We start from the raw sequence: 19,203 nt of genomic DNA, 5'->3' as shown, positions 1-19,203 counted from the left end.
GCTGGCGATACAGACCAAAACCTGTCTGCTCTCTCCAGGGGCGCTCCTGTCCACCCCGGGGCCGATAGGGGATTTGGGCTGACAGTTTCAGGCCACCGGCGCACACACACACACACACACACACGCGTTTCGATGCCGCGCCTCTGGGATGAGGCCCCGATGGAGCCGGTGGAGAAACATCGCCCGTCGTGTGGCGCGAACCTCCGTCGCTCCGCTATTCAATTTACGCGCCGCCCGCTCGCTGTCCTGCGCGTCCCCGATCGAGTCGGGGTCAGCAGCGGGCGGCTCGCAGGGGACGTTTGGGGGAGGGGGGGAGGGGGGGGGTGCTAACGAAATAATGCAACGCCGCGTAGCACGTAGCGCACGGCGGGGCGCTGACCTGAGGTGCTCTTCCGCAGGAGCTGGTGGTGAAGACCCTCATCGTGGCCGAGCCTCACGTACTGCACGCCTACCGCATGTGCCGCCCCGGCCAGCCACCAGGGAGCGACAGCGTCTGCTTCGAGGTCCTGGGCTTCGACATCATCCTGGACCGCAAGCTGAAGCCGTGGCTTCTGGAGGTGTGTAGGGGGAAGGGGAGGACTGTGCTACTGCGTTTGTATGAGTGTATATATGTACGTATGCATCATGTGTTCTGCATGACTCACACATGCTTCTCTGTAGATCTGAGTTGTTCATTTTGTCTTTAATAGTAATTGCACACAGCAGGACTAATGATCCCTTTAAACGCACATGCCTAATGGTTGGCAGCCCTCAAAATAATTTTTTTTGTTGCATTTATTGTGGACTTGATGTTGTGGATTGTGCACTTGCATTTGTATTGCTATTGCCTGCCTTTTTAAACATATCTGTTATGACGTCATATGCTGTTCACTTCACAGTGGTCACTGTTCAAAGCGTCCCTACCAATGTAGTGCCACTAGTTATTTTCTGAAAAGCTAACACTGCCTGTGTGCATTAATGAGTTAGATCAGTAGTTAGGGAGGCACTGACACAACACACATCTATTTGTAAATACTTATGATTGATGACTATGAGAAAATGTAATTGAAGTATTAGAGTATCACTCTATTTCAAGCTTTGCAAACTGATCAGGATGTATCGCGGGAGCAAGCAGTGTCAGCTGTGGGGATTTATATGGCGAGATATAAATATCAAACGTCAGTCTATGTGTGAGGCCATAAATTAAGGTCACACGGTTGAGGGGAAACAAATGTGGGTTATATGAGCCGTGCCTTTAAGCAGCGGCTAATTCTGCCTGTGACGAGTGCTATTTCTGATCCACCTCGCCAGATGCACCTTCAGAACGTCAGTCAGAAATACAGGTTCACCAGCCGCGCAGCGCCGGCAGTTCAAGCCTGACATCTGTGCATCCGTGCAGTTGCCATTTGCCAGGGAAATCCAGGCCAGGTTTTCCATCTCCCCGGACCAAAGCAGCCAGTGGAAACCTGACCTAAATCTTTAAACCCAAAGAGCCGGGTGTTAGTTTTTTTTTTTTTTTTTTCATTTCGCCCCTTTTTTTGGTCTTCCCTCCCCCTCCTCCCCCCCCCCCCCAACCCCAACCATAGACTGAGCAGAGGATCTTAGATACCTTTGTAATAGCTTTGTTTTCACCGTCACGCGCAAAAAGCGAATCTCTTTAAAAAAAAGCCGTCGACCGAAACCGCGCCGTGCGTCTCCGCGCTGTTACCGCCTAGTTTCCCGTGACCGAGCGACGAAAGGGCGCAGAGCGAGACGTGCTTGGCGACGGCGGCGGCTCGCGAGCGCACGGCCCCCTCGCGCGAGCGGGTGCACACAGCCGTGGACGCAGCTGTTACACTCCGCCGCTAACGATCGCCGCCATAACTCTCGTCAGTTAACGTCCTCGCAGGTTCCACGCGGGGCGCGGCGGCTCCTCTTTCACGCTACATTTGCGGCGGCGCCCGTTCGTTCCCAGGAATCCGCAGACGTTTACGAGCGAACCGCGCGGCGTCTTGGACGCGCGCAGCCGAACGTGCTAGGCCGACAACTGTTTGTTCGCCTCCTTAGCAGGTGTCTGCCTCTGTGTACTTTGTGTCGCGTTCAGCGTTCATTCCTGAACCTGTTATTGCCTGCTTCGCTGGCGGTGCTTCAATCTGTTATTCCATTGTCTCAAATAGATTCCCCCAAATGGCAATTTTGCACAGGTATATTTTGCCTCCATTTAAATATGCTTAAGTGCCTATTGTTGTATTCTTATACTTTCAGGACGTTTAAATATTCTAGAACAGTCTTTTTGTTTTCTGAGAAGTGAATACGCATTGTCTAAATGTTTGCATGTGTAGTCTAAATGTCTCAGGTTGCCGCGTGTCACCACAGATAAAACAGAGGCCCTGCCTCTCGGTGATTGCCTCTCGTACGTCCAGCGACGCCGCGCGTCTTTTTTTTCCTTCCTGTTTACAAGGACAAAACATGTCAGCGACAGGCGGACTCGAATCCCGAACTCGCTTCTGAAACGTAGATGGTATCGTCGAGAGAGAAAATGTCAAATACAATTCTGTTCCCGGCGCGGGGTACGTTTCAAGAAAAGGGCCGTGATTGCACTTCACATCCTGCAATTATGCTCGAAAAGTCAGCGTGGTTTTCGAACGAGGCATTCGCATTTGCGCGGCGCAGCAAACAACGCTGATTAGGGGACGGAGAGAGAGGGGGGGGGGGTAGAGCTGAGCTGACTCCGGTTTGGCCCGTTCCAAATGAGCAGACAAAAGGAAAATCAGCGGCTGCCGCGAAAACGCACCGAGGGGAAAATGTCACCGCGTGCGGACCCGGATAAACACGCACCTGCGGGAAAAAGAATGCCAAACGCCGTTTCAAAGAGCAGCGGAAGAAAGCTGGGAGAAATAGGAGGCAGGCGAAGCCATCGGGCGGGCAGGTTGTGGTGAGGCGAGAGAGAGAGAGAGAGAGAGAGAGAGAGGCGGCCTTTGTGCGATTCTTATCTTAATTCCCTGGGTTTTCAACACAGGTTTTTAGCTCCCATTGACATTTAAAACATGGCGGCCGCACAGAAAGACACAAAAACGGTGTAACTCTAGAAACCCGTCACCCCATCTGGCCATTAGAAAAAAAAAAGAAAAAAAAAGCCCATCTGGATTTTTTCCCGACGTTTCATTGGCTGTTGTTGTGCGCTCGGTGGCTGGTCCGGCTGTGGTTCGGTAATTGCTCCGCAGCCAGCTGATCTGAAAGGTTACCGCTGGGCAGCCAGTGCCGGGAGTTCAGAAAGTATCACCGAACCAGCTTTTGTCCATTAATGAAAGATCTTGGCACAACACTATCATTTTTTGCCCCCTCTCCCCCCACCCAGGTTTCCCCCCTCTAATTTTTCACAAGTGTTTCCAGGAGCCGGTCACACCGGAGTTGTTAAGCTGGCATGACAAATAACGCGAGCGCGGCTCACAGGAATGCATTCAGCGCGCACAGCGAGCGAGGAGAGAGCCGAGCGCATGCGAACCGCCCCCTTAAATGACACGCCGCGTCGCTCCTGCCGGAATTCCCACCGCAAGGTTATTTATTGTTTTACGGATTCCTGGCCCGGCGCAGCGAGCCCGTGGACCACTTGTGGCGTTCGGGCTCATTAAAAAGGCAGGGGTCTACGCTCCTTGTTTTGCAGGGGTTTACAAAAAAGCACAGCTGGTTTTATAAATAAAAGGAGCGAGCGTTCGCCGGGTAATTAGCGTCCGGGAAGGTCCCCGTAAGGACAGCTCTCGCCCTCTCCAAAGACGGCCCCGCTCGTTAAGAGAGCCGCCGCCGCGAGCGCGACCAGCCCCGCGCGACGCTTGCTCTTCAGGGCGCTGAGAACCGCACGCGCGCGTGTGCGTGCGTGCGTGGCCTTTTTCTGATCTTCCCCAGCATCAAACCCCCCACCTTTTCCTTCAAGAGAGCAGGGGCTGGGGGGGAGGGGCCTAACTCCCGCCCGCACACGCCAAAAATAAGACGCAAAAAAAAGAAGAAAATAAAAAGCGGAATCCGAGAAACGGCGCGGAGAAGCCAGCGCTTTCGCTCCCTCGTCCAGGGCCGGCCGGGCGGGCTGTTGTCTGGCGCCGCAGTTACACGTGAGAGGGGATGTTGGTTTTCTCCAAATGGAGGCGAAGTTATTCGGTTTTTGTACGTCGGAAAGGCTGCGGCCTAATTGCCGGCCCTCCTGGGAGTGCACGTAGTGATTGGCAACTAATGAGGCGAGCGTGGGTCAGGCGGGCTTCGGGGGCGTTTCTCAGGACCGTGACAGCTCAGACTGCACCCCCGCGGTGGTCCAGCCCGCCCTCTCCCCCCCCCCCCCCCTCTCCGCCGATTGTTTCAAGATGAGTTTGTTTGTCCTTCCCTGAAAGCCGACACAAGCCAGACTTCCTTTCTCCCCGTCGGGATGAATGGGAGCGGTCCGCGCCGGGGCGAGCGCAAACAAACAGGCTGCCTTTTCACGGCCCGCTCGGGCGCACTTCTGATCTTTGGGCTTCTCCTCGGCGTCGCGGCGGCCATTTTCCCCCCCGTTGCCGTGCGCGGGGCTGAAAGGGAAAGTTAAACCCCCACACACACCCCCCCCCCACCCCAAGCTGAAGAGCAGTCATATTGAAAGAGCCCTTAAAATGTCCTTGAGTAATTGTGTTTTCGCATTGAGGGACATGAAAGCTTACAGTTGGACGACGGCACGGAACTGCATTCTGCGTGCAAATCCGACGGAGACGCCAAGGCACGCGCTTCAATTATTTCTGCAGCGCCTCGTGTAAAACATCGAGGCAGTAATCCAGGAAAATGAAAAAAGATCCTTTTGAGCGATGTATGAATTGCTGAGTATAAATTGTTAATGCTTTCATTATTCCACACTTTAATATCATTTTTTAATTCTGACATCACAGTTGATATTATCAATTTAAGTCCGCTGCATGAATAAGTAACCGTGACATATATCTGAGAGAATATAGAAAAGCAAAGTCTTTGCTTTGTTTTCCTAACATTCGTGGTGAGTGCATGGTATAATTACACATGGTACGTGCTTTGTGATCAGTAGAAGTGGTAGTACTTTTATTATTTATTATGGATTTTTTATTGCTCATTAAAATGATATCTTTTGTCTTTGCCTAATTGTAAATGTAATGTGATTTTTGATAATACATTACAATTTCTTTTTTTTTTTTTGAAGAAATATAAGTTGTGAAAATGAGCATTAACTGCACTGGCATTCTGTAGCTGCACTGGACAGCCTCTGAGCAGCCTTGTGCACAGCTCTAGATGGCAGTGTTCCCCTTTTGTGAACGCCTGTGCATTTCCAATAGGCTTGTTTAAAAAAAAAAAACCATTACAGTGATCTATGTGTCTGTCTATCTCTGCCTATCTATATCTGCATGAGTCAACGTTGCGTTTGTTTTACTTCACCGGCTGGCTGTAAAAACACCAAATTTGGACTTTTTGAGCCGGCGTTGAGCGACAGTGGAAAACCGCGCCCTGCTGTTTTTGCCGGTTTATCTGGGAGCGGCGCGGGCTGCCGGTCCCTGAAAGTCATCGTGTCGCGGCCCCAGCCGCACCGGCGCGCGCGGGAGCCGCTCCAGACCGGCTTAACGGGCGACCTTAAAAAGCGTCCGTCTGAGAGCTCACCGCCGCGGCGGCGTGCGTCGCGCGGAACGGGAGCGTCGGGTTTACCGCCGGGCCTCCGGGCCTCCGCGAAACGCAACAAAAGAACAAAAACACGGAGGCGGACGGCGTTCTGAAAGGGCCGCTTTCATTTTGTGAGCGGCCGCCTGCGTCGCCCTGCCTTTTCCCCCCTTTGTGTCGCTACGCCGCTATCCTTCGGGCGGCCGGACTCCGCGGCCGGTATCGGTTTCTCAGGAAACCCGCGTTCGCCCGCGCTAACGTTTCTCCGATAAGCCGCCGAGGTCTTCCGGAGGCAATTAATCACCTGCGCGCATTCGGGTGACCGTGCTATGTTTAAACAGAATGAATATTTCTCTTTCGCTCTGCGAGTCCAAAATGGCGCGCGTTGAATTTTATAGATCATCGATTTATAGCCAGCGCTCGTTATTTCTCCACCCTCGTCTAATATATCGAATAGCCACACTCTCCAGGTCTGGAAGCGCAATAGATTTCCCTTTTGTTTCTCTTCCATTCCTCAACTGAACATTTTGATGTGAGCATTCATCGGTTGAAGGATTTTTTTTTTTTTTGCAGAGTTTTTACTTTAAGGGCAGTAATTGAGATCATTAGACCCCGCGAGCACATCAAAGCAAATTGAAACCAAATGGGTAATCCATTTTTTTGGGGGAACGGTACACACCGAGGGCGAACGAGGGGTTGAATCCCACAAGTGGTTATGGAAATGTTGACAGGTTATTTATGCATCAAAGCCGTGGGGATCCAGGTGCAGAACAATCCCTGAGTGTACGGCCGCCCCTCCAAAGATCTGCTCTTTCTCCCTCAACTGCGGCTGTCAATTCGGGGGAGAGCTAGGAGAGGAAGTACCGGCGAGCCGACTTCACAAAATGGCTCTTGTTTCTCTTTATTTTTTTTTTGCGATTTGTTGCCGTCCTTGTTTTTTCCTGTTGTCGCCGGCGCGTTCAGAAATGGCAGATTTAGGCTGGAAATCAAACCCGAACTTTCATCTTTTCATCTGACATTTTTATTGAATGCCTCTTTATATTCGGAGTCTTTAAGCCCCTGCCAGAGACACTTAAGGAAATCACTACAGGGTTTTAAAGGCTACAGGGGTTCATTAGCCCCAGACTGGCCTGACTTCCTCAATGAGAAAGGGCCTGGTATACTGCCAGTCTCATTCCTTTCAGGATGACAGATTGACACTACAAATCACAGTGAAAATGAGGAAAAAGAAAAATGTAACCAGGATTATGCAGAGCAACGGTATTATCCGCAGACCAATGTACTTTTTTTCCTCCCGTTAATTATATTTGAAGGGAATGTAAATTAGAATTGCGATTTTCTACTTTTTTTTTTTCGTCAAGTGCTGGGAAGAAGGTTACATTCGAGACTCTGAGGCTAAATGCACTCCCTCCATCTACGGAGACCGTTGAATTCCAAAGGAACCCTCTGTTAAATGCCTGACACTATAAATCTCGGGGGCTCCAGTGTTGTAGAACTTGATGAGCTCTCTTTGTTGTTTTGTGAAACCGACCATCTGCAAAGGGGGGGTAGCTTTCCGCGGCTAATGTTGCAGCGCTGGAAGCCCGGGGACGCTAGAAGCTGCTAGAGTTACGGTCAGTACAGTAAATTCATTGATTTAGCACACTGTTGCAGTTCCCCTCAGTTTTTTTTTCTTTCTTTCCTCCGCCCCGCGCTCAGTTGTGATGTAAATATTATCTTACAGCTTGCTTCTAAGCCTCGCACACATCAGTAACCACCTTTGTGATGGGGATTAGCATCCAGCCGGGGTAGATTTACCCACAGCCCGGAGAGGATTTGCGCCTCTCCTCCCCTTTGCAGCGGCTTCTGGAGGAGCGCGGGGTAGAGCCGGGCGGGCTTCTGGAGGAGCGCGGGGTAGAGCCGGGCGGGCTTCTGGAGGGGCGCGGGGTAGAGCCGGTCGGGCTTCTGGAGGAGCGCGGGGTAGAGCTGGTCGGGCTGCTGGTTTCCCCCCCACCGCCCCCAGCCGCCAAGCTTAATGACCGGGTCCGAACGTCTCACGTACGAGGCATGCGATACCCCCCCCGCGCGCTTTTAACAGCATGGCGAAAATCCCAAGCCCCCAAAAAGCCCCCCCCCCCGCAAAAGAAAGGCATTAATCATAAACGGTCTCCAAAAGCAACATCGGGACTAAAAAGGGATGAATGATTCAGTTATTGCTGTAAATATCTGAATTTGATTACCATTTTTTTTTTGTTCTTGGTACGCGCCCCATTTTGTGTTAAAGGTGTGTTCCTTATTTTGTTTTTTTTAAGTGAACGGAGTATCGTTTGTGACTTTGTGTGTGAGGTCTACCAGAGAGCAGTTTCCTCAAGTAAAATAAAGGCATTTTTTTGTGTTTAAAAAGAAAAAGAAAAAAAAATGGCAATGCGTCATGTTGCCGTAGCACCAAAGCAATAGAAAACAGGGGGGAAGAGGGTTGACAGTGGTGTTAAAATTATCTAAAGGCTCCGGGAGTTCACACCGATGCCGTCTGCAGCGGGGGATGCGCTGGCGGTGGCAGGCAGTCGCTGAACTCCCCCTTTTTAAGACGGAAAGCAATCCAATCAGCGCCCTCCTCAATATGCAAGTTCCTTTTGTTGCGTTCAGCAATCCCCGAACCATCTGGAAAAAGGAAAAAAAAGATCTTCTCATCTGACGAATAATACCTCGCACTCGGGATTCGTGTCGCCGACGCCGCTGCGGATTCGTTTTTAAAAAACGGTCTTTGGAAATTCCCTGGCTGCCGCGCGGTGAAAGGTGTCGGCGGTGCAACAGGACGGCCCTCTCACTCACGCCAGACGTTGGCGGTAATTCTCGGTCACGAGCGGTAGTATTGATATTCCCAGAGAGGGGTCGGTCCGGCGGCTGTTCCCCGCGGCAGGGCAGGGGGCAGTAGCACACCGCGGATGGAGGGGGGGGGGGGCCCGTCGCCTCTGCCGGCGTGCCGAGACCGCCCCCCCCCCCCTCCCCGATCAGGTGACAGCTGCCCTTGTTCAGGCAGGATGTGTGCCTCGGCGAGGTCAAAGGTTATGCAGCAAGCCTCTAACGGCGCAACCCCCCAAACCCCCCCCCCCCGCAAACACACTGCCCCTCACCCTCAAATCAGACAAAGGGAGCCTCGCTTCTGGCCTGTGTTGAAACATGTTTTTTTTTTTTTTGTGAAATAATACCTTTCAAATGTTTCGTCCTAGATAAATCGAGCTCCAAGTTTCGGGACGGATCAGAAGATTGACTATGACGTTAAGAAGGGAGTCCTGATCAACGCTCTGAAGCTCCTGAACATCAGGTACCGTTAGCTCTCCCAGAGCAGAGCGCGTTGTGTGCGTGAAACATCCTGCAGTTAAAAAGAGCCAGATGAACCTACATAGGGTCAGCGCATTTTAATGCTGCATATTTCACTGATCAGTCATAACAAGTACCCTTTGATGTGAGAGATCTTTGTTGTTCTCCCCAGCAAAACACACAAGAGAACATTGAGTAAATCTCTGCCTGAGCTCTTATTTACTCTTTAGTGGAAAAAAGAAAAGAAGCTTTAAAACCGGAATGCTGACGGGGGTGGGGGAAATGTATGGGAAGAACGGAACGTGCTGCACGTGCGCGCTCGCGAGCCCGCGGGTTGCAAGGGACACCGAGGAGAAGGCCGCGCCGGTTGATCGCGGCAGCTCTGACGGCGCTCCCGCGGTCCACCGCATGGCCAAATATAGCCTAAGCTAACGCCGCGTTAGCGCACGCGCTAAGTATTAACTGCGAGGCACTATTTTGCGCTGTGCGCTCTGCAGTATAATTGAGCCGTACTGAGTGCCAGTAGGCTATTTGTTAATAATGATGTAACGGAATGAAAAAAGCAGCCCGACCCTGATAAACTGATAAAAAAATATGAGTTTGTGATTTAAAGCGCTGCGGCTCGCCCTCTGCATAGAGATGGCTTTTTCTGAGGGGCTGAACTGGAGACTGCGTTGCCATTCATGAGGCTTTCGTTCTGTCCAATCGCAGCCGAGCCCTGACAGTAAGCGCTCCGAAGGTAGAGGGTGAGCTCCTGGGGCAGTAATCCCCGGCCCTTTGTGAGCCCCGGAATGGCAGTCGAAAAGGAGAGCGTGAAAGAGGCTGTCGGTGTGTGTGTTTTTCGGGGAGCGCCCGGTGTGTGTGTTTTTCGGGGAGCGCCCGGCGCGTTCCTCACTCTGACCCCCCCCGGCTCCGTCCCCCAGGGCCAGCGATAAGCGGCGGAACCTGGCGCAGCAGAAGGCGGAGGCGCAGCGCCGGCTGTACGGCCAGGGCTCCATGAAGAAGCTGTCGGCCGGGTCCTCCGAGTGGGAGAAGCAGAGGCACACGCTGGAGCGGAGGAAAGAGGAGCTGGTGCGCGCCGACCCCCGGCGGTAGCCCCGCGCCCGTCCCCACGACTCTGAGAGACTCCGAATGAATCAGAGTGACTCAGTGACTCTGAGCGACTGATTGACTCTAAGTGACTCTGAGGGACTCTGAAAGACTGAGTGACTCTGAGTGACTCTGAGCGACTCTGAGCGACTCTGAGCGACTCTGAGGACTCTGAGGGACTCTGAGCGACTCTGAGGACTCTGAGGGACTCTGAGGACTCTGAGGACTCTGAGGACTCTGAGGACTCTGAAGACTCTGAGGACTCTGAGGGACTCTGAGGGACTCTGAGAGACTCTGAGGACTCTGAGCGACTCTGAGGACTCTGAGGACTCTGAGGACTCTGAGGACTCTGAGAGACTCTGAGAGACTCTGAGGGACTCTGAGAGACTCTGAGGACTCTGAGGACTCTGAGAGACTCTGAGGACTCTGAGAGACTCTGAGGACTCTGAGGACTCTGAGAGACTCTGAGGGACTCTGAGGGACTCTGAGGACTCTGAGGGACTCTGAGCGACTCTAGAGACTCTGAGCCGACTCTGAGCGACTCTGAGGACTCTGAGGACTCTGAGAGACTCTGAGGGACTCTGAGCGACTCTGAGGACTCTGAGCGACTCTGAGGACTCTGAGAGACTCTGAGGGACTCTGAGGGACTCTGAGAGACTCTGAGAGACTCTGAGGGACTCTGAGGGACTCTGAGGGACTCTGAGAGACTCTGAGGGACTCTGAGGGACTCTGAGCGACTCTGAGGGACTCTGAGCGACTCTGAGCGACTCTGAGCGACTCTGAGCCACTCTGAGCCACTCTGAGCCACTCTGAGGGACTCTGAGCGACTCTGAGGGACTCTGAGAGACTCTGAGGGACTCTGAACAGCCACGTCACTCGGCAGTATTGCCTTTCATTATTTCAGGCTCGGGGTCAGGCAGGTCACGGCCTGTCAGAGGCCCCGCCGTCTCCCAGCGTCCGGTGAGCCCGGCCAAGCTAAGCCGTCACTCTGTCTCTCTGTCAGCCTTTTGATCAGCCTGTGAATAATGAATGATTGCGTGACTGTTGGGTCATCGCACGTAAGTGGGCTTTAAAGAGACGGGGCGAGGACGTGGAACCCAGGCTGAATTTGGAGCATTTACAACTGTTACACTGAGATTCAGGCTGGGAAACTATAATTGGAGGTGTCCTGCGGCTCTCCAGCAAATTGACCGGCTGACCTTTCCTCGTTTATTGTGTTTGATATATTAAAATCAAGAGCGGAGGAGCAAAAAAAAAAAAATACATATGAATTATGAATTCCCTTCTGGCGTTGACAGACATGAGAGAGAGAGAGAGCGTCTGCAGCCGGAGTCTTTGTGCTCTGTCTTTAACTCGTCTTCATTATCAGGCTCTGACGGCAGAGAGCGTGTCGCTCGGCGAACGTGTGACGGGGCCGAATATTTATTTAGTTATTTATTTATTTATTGAATTTTTTTAAAGTCCCGCGCGTAATGGGAACGCAACGCCTCTCTGCTTTTCAGAAAGAGCGGCTGGCTCAGGTCCGCAAGCAGATCTCCAGGGAGGAGCATGAGAACCGACATCTGGGGAACTACAGGTAAGGAGAGGCGCGTCTGGGCTCCCGCGGGGCCCGCTTCCTGCTTCTACTTACATTTACAGGGTCATTTGTAGAGCGCTTTGGTCCCCGGAGAATAAATAACATTGGGAAGAATGTTAAGTCAGAAGAGTAAGTAGGAGAGAGAGAGAGAGAGAGTGAGAGAGAGAGAGCTGAAGTGAAATGGGGGTGATGCCTGCGTTCTCTTGTCAGTGGCTCTGAATCGTGACTCCCCCCCCGTCCCCCGCCTAAACACTTCGGGGATGCTGCGGCAAAAAAAAGAAACCCTGAAAAGAAAAAAAAGAACAGGGAGGAGGAAGCCCCAAACTCCCGCTCCTCCGTCATTGATAAAGCCTTCAGAAACAGGAGATCCATTTTTAATATTCACCTGTCAGGAGACCAGATGCCGCTCCAGCGCGAGCCTGGGGGGGGGCGGGGGGGTGGGAGGGACGTCGCGCGCAGCGAGCGCTTATTCCGCATGCTAAAACGTCCTCGCGGAACTCCGCCGCGGCGGCTCGACTAGCGCCGTTCAGCCACGCGGCTTCAAAGCCGGCCCGCCCCGGTCCGAGGACGCGAGGCCTCGCGGTCCCAAAGGCAGCGTTTGGGTTTGATCCGTGCCCCCTCGTGAGGAGAGTCAATCTGCCAACCTGCCCCGGCCGTTCCGTTAAATACCGTGTGCAAACGGGGGGAAGTTGAGTTCAAAGAGAACCTCCGCATGTGGCCATTACAATGCGTACCACTTATCTGATGTTTTACGAGCGATTTTGAAGACGGGCAAACCGATGTAGTGCCGGTACTTCAAAGCTGGATGATGAATGCAAGGGTAAACCATTGAAATGGGTCAATTTTTAGCTGATGTAATTGGTATTTCTAACATTGCTGCCTCGTAAAAAAAAAAAAAAACAACTATGAAAATCTGCTGAAACACTAAGAATTCTAGATATGTAGGTCATTCACAGATTAAGCTACCATATGTTTAACGCAAGAAAAAAAAATCTCTTCGTAGGGCATGCGGTATAAATATTTGACCTTTTCCACACGGGCTTGCATTACACATGTAGAGGTCCTAATGGACTGAAAGCCTTATCTTCAGATCTGAACATAACCGAGGTTAATCCCGTGACTGTAGCACGTTGCCCGTGTTTCTGAACGCAGTGCATGCATACTGAACATGCCTGGACTCCTTGGCTCTGCGCAGACACACACACACACACACACAGATCTACCACACCAATCTATTTGCACCCGGGGCAGTTCACCTATGCAAAAGCACTGCTTCATTCAGCCTTGCAGTTGTTGTTTATTTAGATAACTGTCACCGGTCTTGTTTTCATTAGATGGCAAATCTTGTATGAGATAATTTGGTGGTATACCATGCACAGATAGCAACCGCAGTTCACGCTTCTCTGGTCCCCAGGGCTGAAAGATAAACATTACCCCCAATTTATTTAGTCTTGAGCCCAGAAAGAGGCTCCGGAGGGCTGGCGTGAGAACCAGCGCATTAGTTAGCCCTCTGTAGCCGAAAGCACAAATTTGCGGTGACAGTTACGCTTGTGTACAGCCGTTCGTAGGAAAAGAGTCAACAGGGTTTGCTCACTTCCTGCCCGAATGAAAGTGAGGCTCGTGAAGTAACCGTTTGAATACTTAACGTTTTTTATTTTTTATTTTTATCGCCTCTCCTCTTTTCTCTCTTCTCCCCGACAGACGCATTTACCCCCCGGATGACAAGCTGCTCTTGGAGAAGTACGAGAGCCTGCTCTCCGCCGCCTTTCAGACGTTCCTCGCCGGGCGGGCCGCCTCGCTTCAAAAGGAAATGAATAATCCTCTGAAACGAATGAAGGCATGTACCTGAGACTCCTCCGGCTTCCGCGTTTCTCCCCCCGTCTCTCGCTCCTTTTCCTCGGTTTTTAAAATGAATGCGGCGCTACGCTCGCGGTTCCGCCTCGCGTGCGTCGCCAAGCGTCCTCGCGCATCGATTGAAACGGCCATTGAACGCCGAAGACATTGGCGTTTTCAAAGGCTTTAATGGAAGCGCGCAAACTTCCCCTTTGTCTTCCGGGATTGTGTGCACGTCGGGTCCGTTCCCCCCTCCCGCCGCTGTCTGTGTCATTGTCCTTGTGCCTCGGCTCCACTGTTTTCATTATCGGGCTCTGGGTTTTGTTTAAAGTTTCCGTGGGTTCGTTTCGAAGATTTTCAAGGATGAGGCCGCTGCCGGCGCACTGCATTTTAGGAACGCTGAAGTCACGTGACGGTCGCGACTCTCGAGGTGGAAAAGCTAAATTTAAGGGGGAAAGGATTTGTCGGTGCCAGTGCTGAGGGCTGTGTGATTTTCTTGGCAGGCGCGTACGACATGGAGGGCGTTGTTAATGGAGGCCCTCCGTATCTAGAGCGCAGTATTATCCATCTGCACTTTGAGAGATACGGGCGTGCGTACACACCATTCAGTGCGCCTGTAAAGAAAAAAAAAAACAGAAAAGGTGACTCCTCCTGAGGGGGGCGGCCGTACGGCACGGGCTCGACACCAGCCGGGAGATTACCGCCAAGCCAGCGCCGCATTAGCCCCCGCGACCTTCTCCCCGGCGGGACCGAGCCTGACATTAGCGTTCCGGCCGACCCAAACGGCGCGACCCCTTTTGGAGCGCCGCGACGCCTCCGCGGGTAATCAAAAACAAATCTGCCCCGTTTCAGGCCGAGGGGCCCGCCTATTTCGCCTGCCTCTCCAGCGGCGCCATCCCATCTACTCCCGCTCGTGGAGAGCGCTCGTAATCTCTGTCTTCTGACGGTTAAGGGAGAATTTGTCGGGCGTCTCTTTTATTTTTTTTGCTCTCTCTCTCAGGAGGAAGATATCCTCGACCTCCTGGAGCAGTGCGAGCTGGATGATGAGAAACTCATGGGCAAATCGTCTCGGCAACGAGGGCCTAAGGTAATACCGGGCCCCACCCGGCCCTGTCGACTCTCCCGCTTTATAACACACTCCATCCGCCACGCACACACAGCTACAACGAAAAGACACGCTTTCCCCACATCAGAGTCATTCCCAGAGAACCTACATCTAAATCTAGTAAAAAGATAAATAAATAAATAAAAAAAGCCGGGAGTTTAAGGAGTGTAAAATGCATTAGGTGCCGAAACGATACTGTCAAGGCGGTTTTAAACCGTATTAAACCACCGCTAGGATAACTGCATGTTCTAACACCACGCCATTACTTTTGCTGAAATTAATTTGTGCTTGTCACTTTGGACTGTGCGGAGCTTAAGTTGATTTCTTTGGGCCCGCTGGACTTTGCTGAGTGTTCAGATGGATATAAATATATATATATATTCCCATGGGTGCATTATGAACCATCTGGAAAAATCAGAGACAGAAGAAACGAGGCAATTTAGATACAGCAGATTCATGCTTTGGCTGTCCTGCGCTACCTAGTGCAGCATCCGAGGGAAGTGTTTGAGCGCGGTAGAAAGAGCGCTCTCCCCCTCTGCCTCTTTCAGTAGACTGCACGAGCATGCGCCCGTGATCACATCCCGAGCGTGGATTGTGTAAAAAAAAAAGAAAGCCCAGCCAAATTAGCCGATGACTAACAGATGTGAATGCTTTATTAATGCTAACAGTGTGTTCTTTCCAGGGTGTGAAATAGACATTCAATTCAATTAACTTTCCTGTTGAGGAAATTATAAATTCATGCTCCAAACCGAGGGAGGAGGACCGGGAGCCGTTTGGATGGAGTTAACACGTCTCCCATCGTCGCATTAATCACAGCACAGCCAACAGCGTCCCCGCCGCCCCGCCCCCCCCGTACGGGCGGCCTCTGTCGCTCCGCTCTCCTCTCCTCTCCTCGGCTGCCTTACGCTTTACGAGGCGGCGAGCGTTAACGGAGCGGGTTCGAGGGCGTGTCCACTGACGCCGTGTGTCCCCCCCCCCCCAGCCCCTGTTGTCCATGCCCGAGAGCGCCCAGACGCCCAAGAAGCAGAGGGACGGCAGCAGCGCCAGCAGCTGCGACGACAGCAGCTCGTCCGGCTCGGAGGACCAGGAGAAAGAGGACCTCCAGGAGCGGAAGGAGAAGAAGGTTTCATACGACCTGGGGGAGAACAGGCACAAGCCGTCGGAGCGCTCCAGTAAGGGCCCCGCCCGCCCCCGCCGCACGCACCGCACCTGTTAAACAGTCTCTTTACGACCAATCGGAGGCCCCCGTTAGAACCGCCGGCGTTTCCGGGACGCTCCCCGTTCCCTCCCTTTTTATATTATGGTATGTTATTTGAGATTCCCCCCCCGGATGCTTTCCAGGTGACCACGAGGGCCCGTTAATTATAAAAACAAACTTCTGCCATTGACGCACACACACACACACACACACACAAGCACACACATGCACATCCTCGTGTGCCAAGAGATAGACATCCTACTGGGTCCGTCTCTGTTAAACAGTGTACACCGCCTGAATTACAGGAGTACATCTGGATAATGTATTTGTTTACCTAATTAATGTGTACAAGACAGCAGAAATCGATCCTTTTTTTTTGTAATTAGAGGCAGGGAGGCGTGATGTTTCTGTTTGACGGTGCTCTACTTTAGCGGGTCACCCTGGCACGCGGTGGCTGGGAAGGGCCCTCTCGGCTCACATATACTGTAGCTTTAATAAGCTTTTTGATGTGTTCCAGTCCAATGATCTGGTGGCCAGAATGTCTCGAGCTCTCTGTGCCTGCAGTTTGGGGATTACTCTATGAAGGTGAACAAAAAAAAACACAGAAAACACTTTGCGGCTTACCTTGAAAACTCTCGCAGCAAAATTGTTCTGAAACTTGGGGCGGAGGGGTGGAGCTAAGTTACATCACATTACATTGCATTTATTTAGCAGACGCTTTTATCAAAACCGACGTACGAAAGTGCATATCATGGTCATTGGACAACTGCAAAACACAGGTTCAATAAGGTACAATACTCATTTCATACAGCTATTTAAGTTGAGCATTCCTTCAGGTTCATAGACGATGTATATATTTTTAACGCAATCACGCAAGTAGTTGCTAATGGAGCTGCATATTCTGAGGTTTTGTGTTATACATATTTTGGCTTTACCTACCCGCGGTAGTGTGTTATTGTATATCGTATCCATGAAACGAGCAGTAGATTTCTATTTGGACAGTGACCTAGCCAGAGATTTTCCATTAGCTCCGGGATGAAGGACGAAGAGATGATTTGGCGGGGTTTCTGGGTCCGTGCGGCAGTGACTTTGACTCCTCTCTCTTAGAGTCCATATGGGGTGGACTAAGCTAAGCTCTGTAATGCTCAATTTGGCAACCTCTCTCCCTTAAGGTTCACCAGTAGAACAGCAAACACTGGCCCATGGTCAAACTGGAGGGCATTCAATGTTTGACCTGCTGGGTAATGTATGAGCTGGAGCTGACTTTCTAATCTGAACCGTGGAGGGAATGGACTTGGTAGCCAGGGAAATACATGCTTTTCGCGGTCTATAGAAGTCCTGTTTGCTATCTGTTGTCAAATATTTGATGAGGATTTTTTGAGCGTCACGCCGCAGCGAGATGGTGATTTAGCCGTCAGCGTGAGGAAAGCAGCTGGGCGTGAACGGCTCTGTGCTCGATCGCTCGCGTTACCGTTTCTTTATCGTGTCCTCCGCTTGAAGGCAGGGTGCACTGGAAGCCTCCGGTCAAGCCCGTCAAAGCCGGACCCTCGGCTTCCCCGACGCTGCCGGGGCCCATCCGGCGCTCCATCTCCTGCCCGCGCTCCATCTCCTCGCTGACGGCGCAGTCGCCCACCGGCGAGCAGCGGGCGCCCGCCGCCAAGCCCGCCACGCCCGCCCTGCGGCCCAGCTCCGCCTCCCGCTCCCACTCCCTGAACCGCGGGGCCTCCGCCGGCAGGGTGCCCCACAGCAGCAGCCTGGGGACCATCCAGTCCAGCATGGCAAGTATAGCGGGGAGTAACACACGCGCGCACGCTCACACACACGGATACACAAACACACACAGGCAGTCACACACACACACACACACACACACAGCAACGCACACACTCTCACGCACAGACACACATACACAGACGCACGCGCACACACACACACACACACTTGTTCACACAGTCACACACACATGTACACATGCACGCACATACATGCACACAGATGCACGCACATACATGCACACAGACACACACACGCACTTGTGCTCAGACTTTAATGCAGACACGCAGGGCGGGGCCCCCTCTCATTCTGCCGTGTACACGCAGATGTACGCGTCCACACGTGGAGTGCCTCCTCCACGTTTTTCTCCACGAGCGTTCCTCCGCTCTGAAAACTCAATTATTTCTTCCCCGCCAATCCTGCCCCCGCCGTCTGCCTTCCGTAATTATGGCAGAAATGGCATGAGCCGCACGCCATCAAAGCCGCCGCGCGCATTCTCTCGTTATCCCGAAGAAAGACAGGCCGCGTCGCGCCGCGTCGCATTGCGCTGCGGTTCTCCAGACGGCGACGGCTGCCTTTCAGGCCGTCACCTCAGGAGCCGGGCGGGCCCGGGCGATGGCCTCCCTTTGAAGCGCGGCCACAGCCTGCGCTAATTGTTCCAGTTGTTCCGTCTTGTTTCTGAGCTCCGAAAAACAGACGGAGGCAGCCCAGGAATGGGGTGAAACTGATGATTAAAAAAGAAAAGATGGGTAAAAACTTCATACTAACCCTCCCCCCCCCCCCGTGTTTGGTCAATGTCGCCGTGTTCCAGGGCGAGCCCATGCTCAACTTGAGAACTAAGGAGCAGGAGGCGGAGCTGACTCGGCAGACCCTGGCCGCTCTGAGCGAAATGAGGATCCGCTTCCCCGGGAAGAGCGAGGAGGAGGCGGAGATGGTCCTGGACGACGTGAGTGTCTGGGTCTGCTCTCTCCCGGTTCACCTCACGCTGGCAGCAGCATCGCGTCCTCTCCCCGGGAACACCTTTTTAATGACACGTTCACCCCGTTTATATCGCCATCCGGTACCTTAAGCTGCTTTTAAATAAACCATTGATGGGCCCAAATGAAAATGAGTGTGTCGAAACTTTGCACTTTGAAAGATCCTTTTGTAGTCTTGTAGCCTTTGTTGTTTGTATTTTTCAGCAAATGAACCAAACGTTGCCGCATCAGATAGTGCGGAATCTACCGTGTCGCATTTGCTTGTAATTTCTTTCATTGATTTTTCTTTTTAAGTGGAAGATTGAGATTTAATGCGGACCACCTGAAAACACCCCCTCCATTAAGCGAGCTTTGTCGTGCTTTATTCCTTCTCTTTTGGAGAAGCGCTTAACGTAATGCCGATCGGTACGATTAAGTAATTACAGTCCGAGTAGGCTAAAATGAATTACTTTGTTAATTTACCGTGGGTTTAATTTACCTCTGCAGATGAATTGCATCGCCTGTGTGTTCTTAATGTGCCGTTACTTGTGAAGTCCGCTAGCTTAGCGGCAGAGCTTCCGGGCGGCTCTATGCTGTGCCCTCTAGAGCTGTATGAAAGGGGGGGGGGGAGGTGCGAGACGCCGCTTTGAAAGCGTGGTAAAATGCGTCCGCGTTGACCTGTAGCACTCGACTGAGAATGGAGCTGAAAGACATGAAAGGCTTCGAGGATCGTAGCGATCGCAGACCGCCGAAGGGGCGGGAGAAAGCGAAGCACGCC

General features: G+C 52.3%; 1 protein-coding gene across 2 annotated transcripts in view; it reads left to right on the top strand.

Annotated features, from left to right (window-relative positions):
* ttll7 (tubulin tyrosine ligase-like family, member 7) overlaps positions 1-19,203 on the top strand; it is a 49,593-nt gene that overhangs the window by 20,183 nt on the left and 10,207 nt on the right. For both annotated transcript variants that reach the window (XM_064333414.1, XM_064333413.1), the window contains exons 9-17: positions 399-557; positions 8,805-8,899; positions 9,819-9,966; positions 11,487-11,560; positions 13,262-13,397; positions 14,394-14,480; positions 15,481-15,670; positions 17,197-17,474; positions 18,281-18,415. In XM_064333414.1, coding sequence (XP_064189484.1) covers positions 399-557; positions 8,805-8,899; positions 9,819-9,966; positions 11,487-11,560; positions 13,262-13,397; positions 14,394-14,480; positions 15,481-15,670; positions 17,197-17,474; positions 18,281-18,415 — 1,302 coding nt within the window. The remainder of the gene's footprint in view (positions 1-398; positions 558-8,804; positions 8,900-9,818; positions 9,967-11,486; positions 11,561-13,261; positions 13,398-14,393; positions 14,481-15,480; positions 15,671-17,196; positions 17,475-18,280; positions 18,416-19,203) is intronic.

This window comes from Anguilla rostrata, chromosome 4 (assembly GCF_018555375.3).
Source record: "Anguilla rostrata isolate EN2019 chromosome 4, ASM1855537v3, whole genome shotgun sequence".
NCBI classification, from domain to species: Eukaryota; Metazoa; Chordata; class Actinopteri; order Anguilliformes; family Anguillidae; genus Anguilla; species Anguilla rostrata.
The sequence above is the reverse complement of the archived record's forward strand: the minus strand, read 5'-3'. Positions and strand labels throughout refer to the sequence as shown.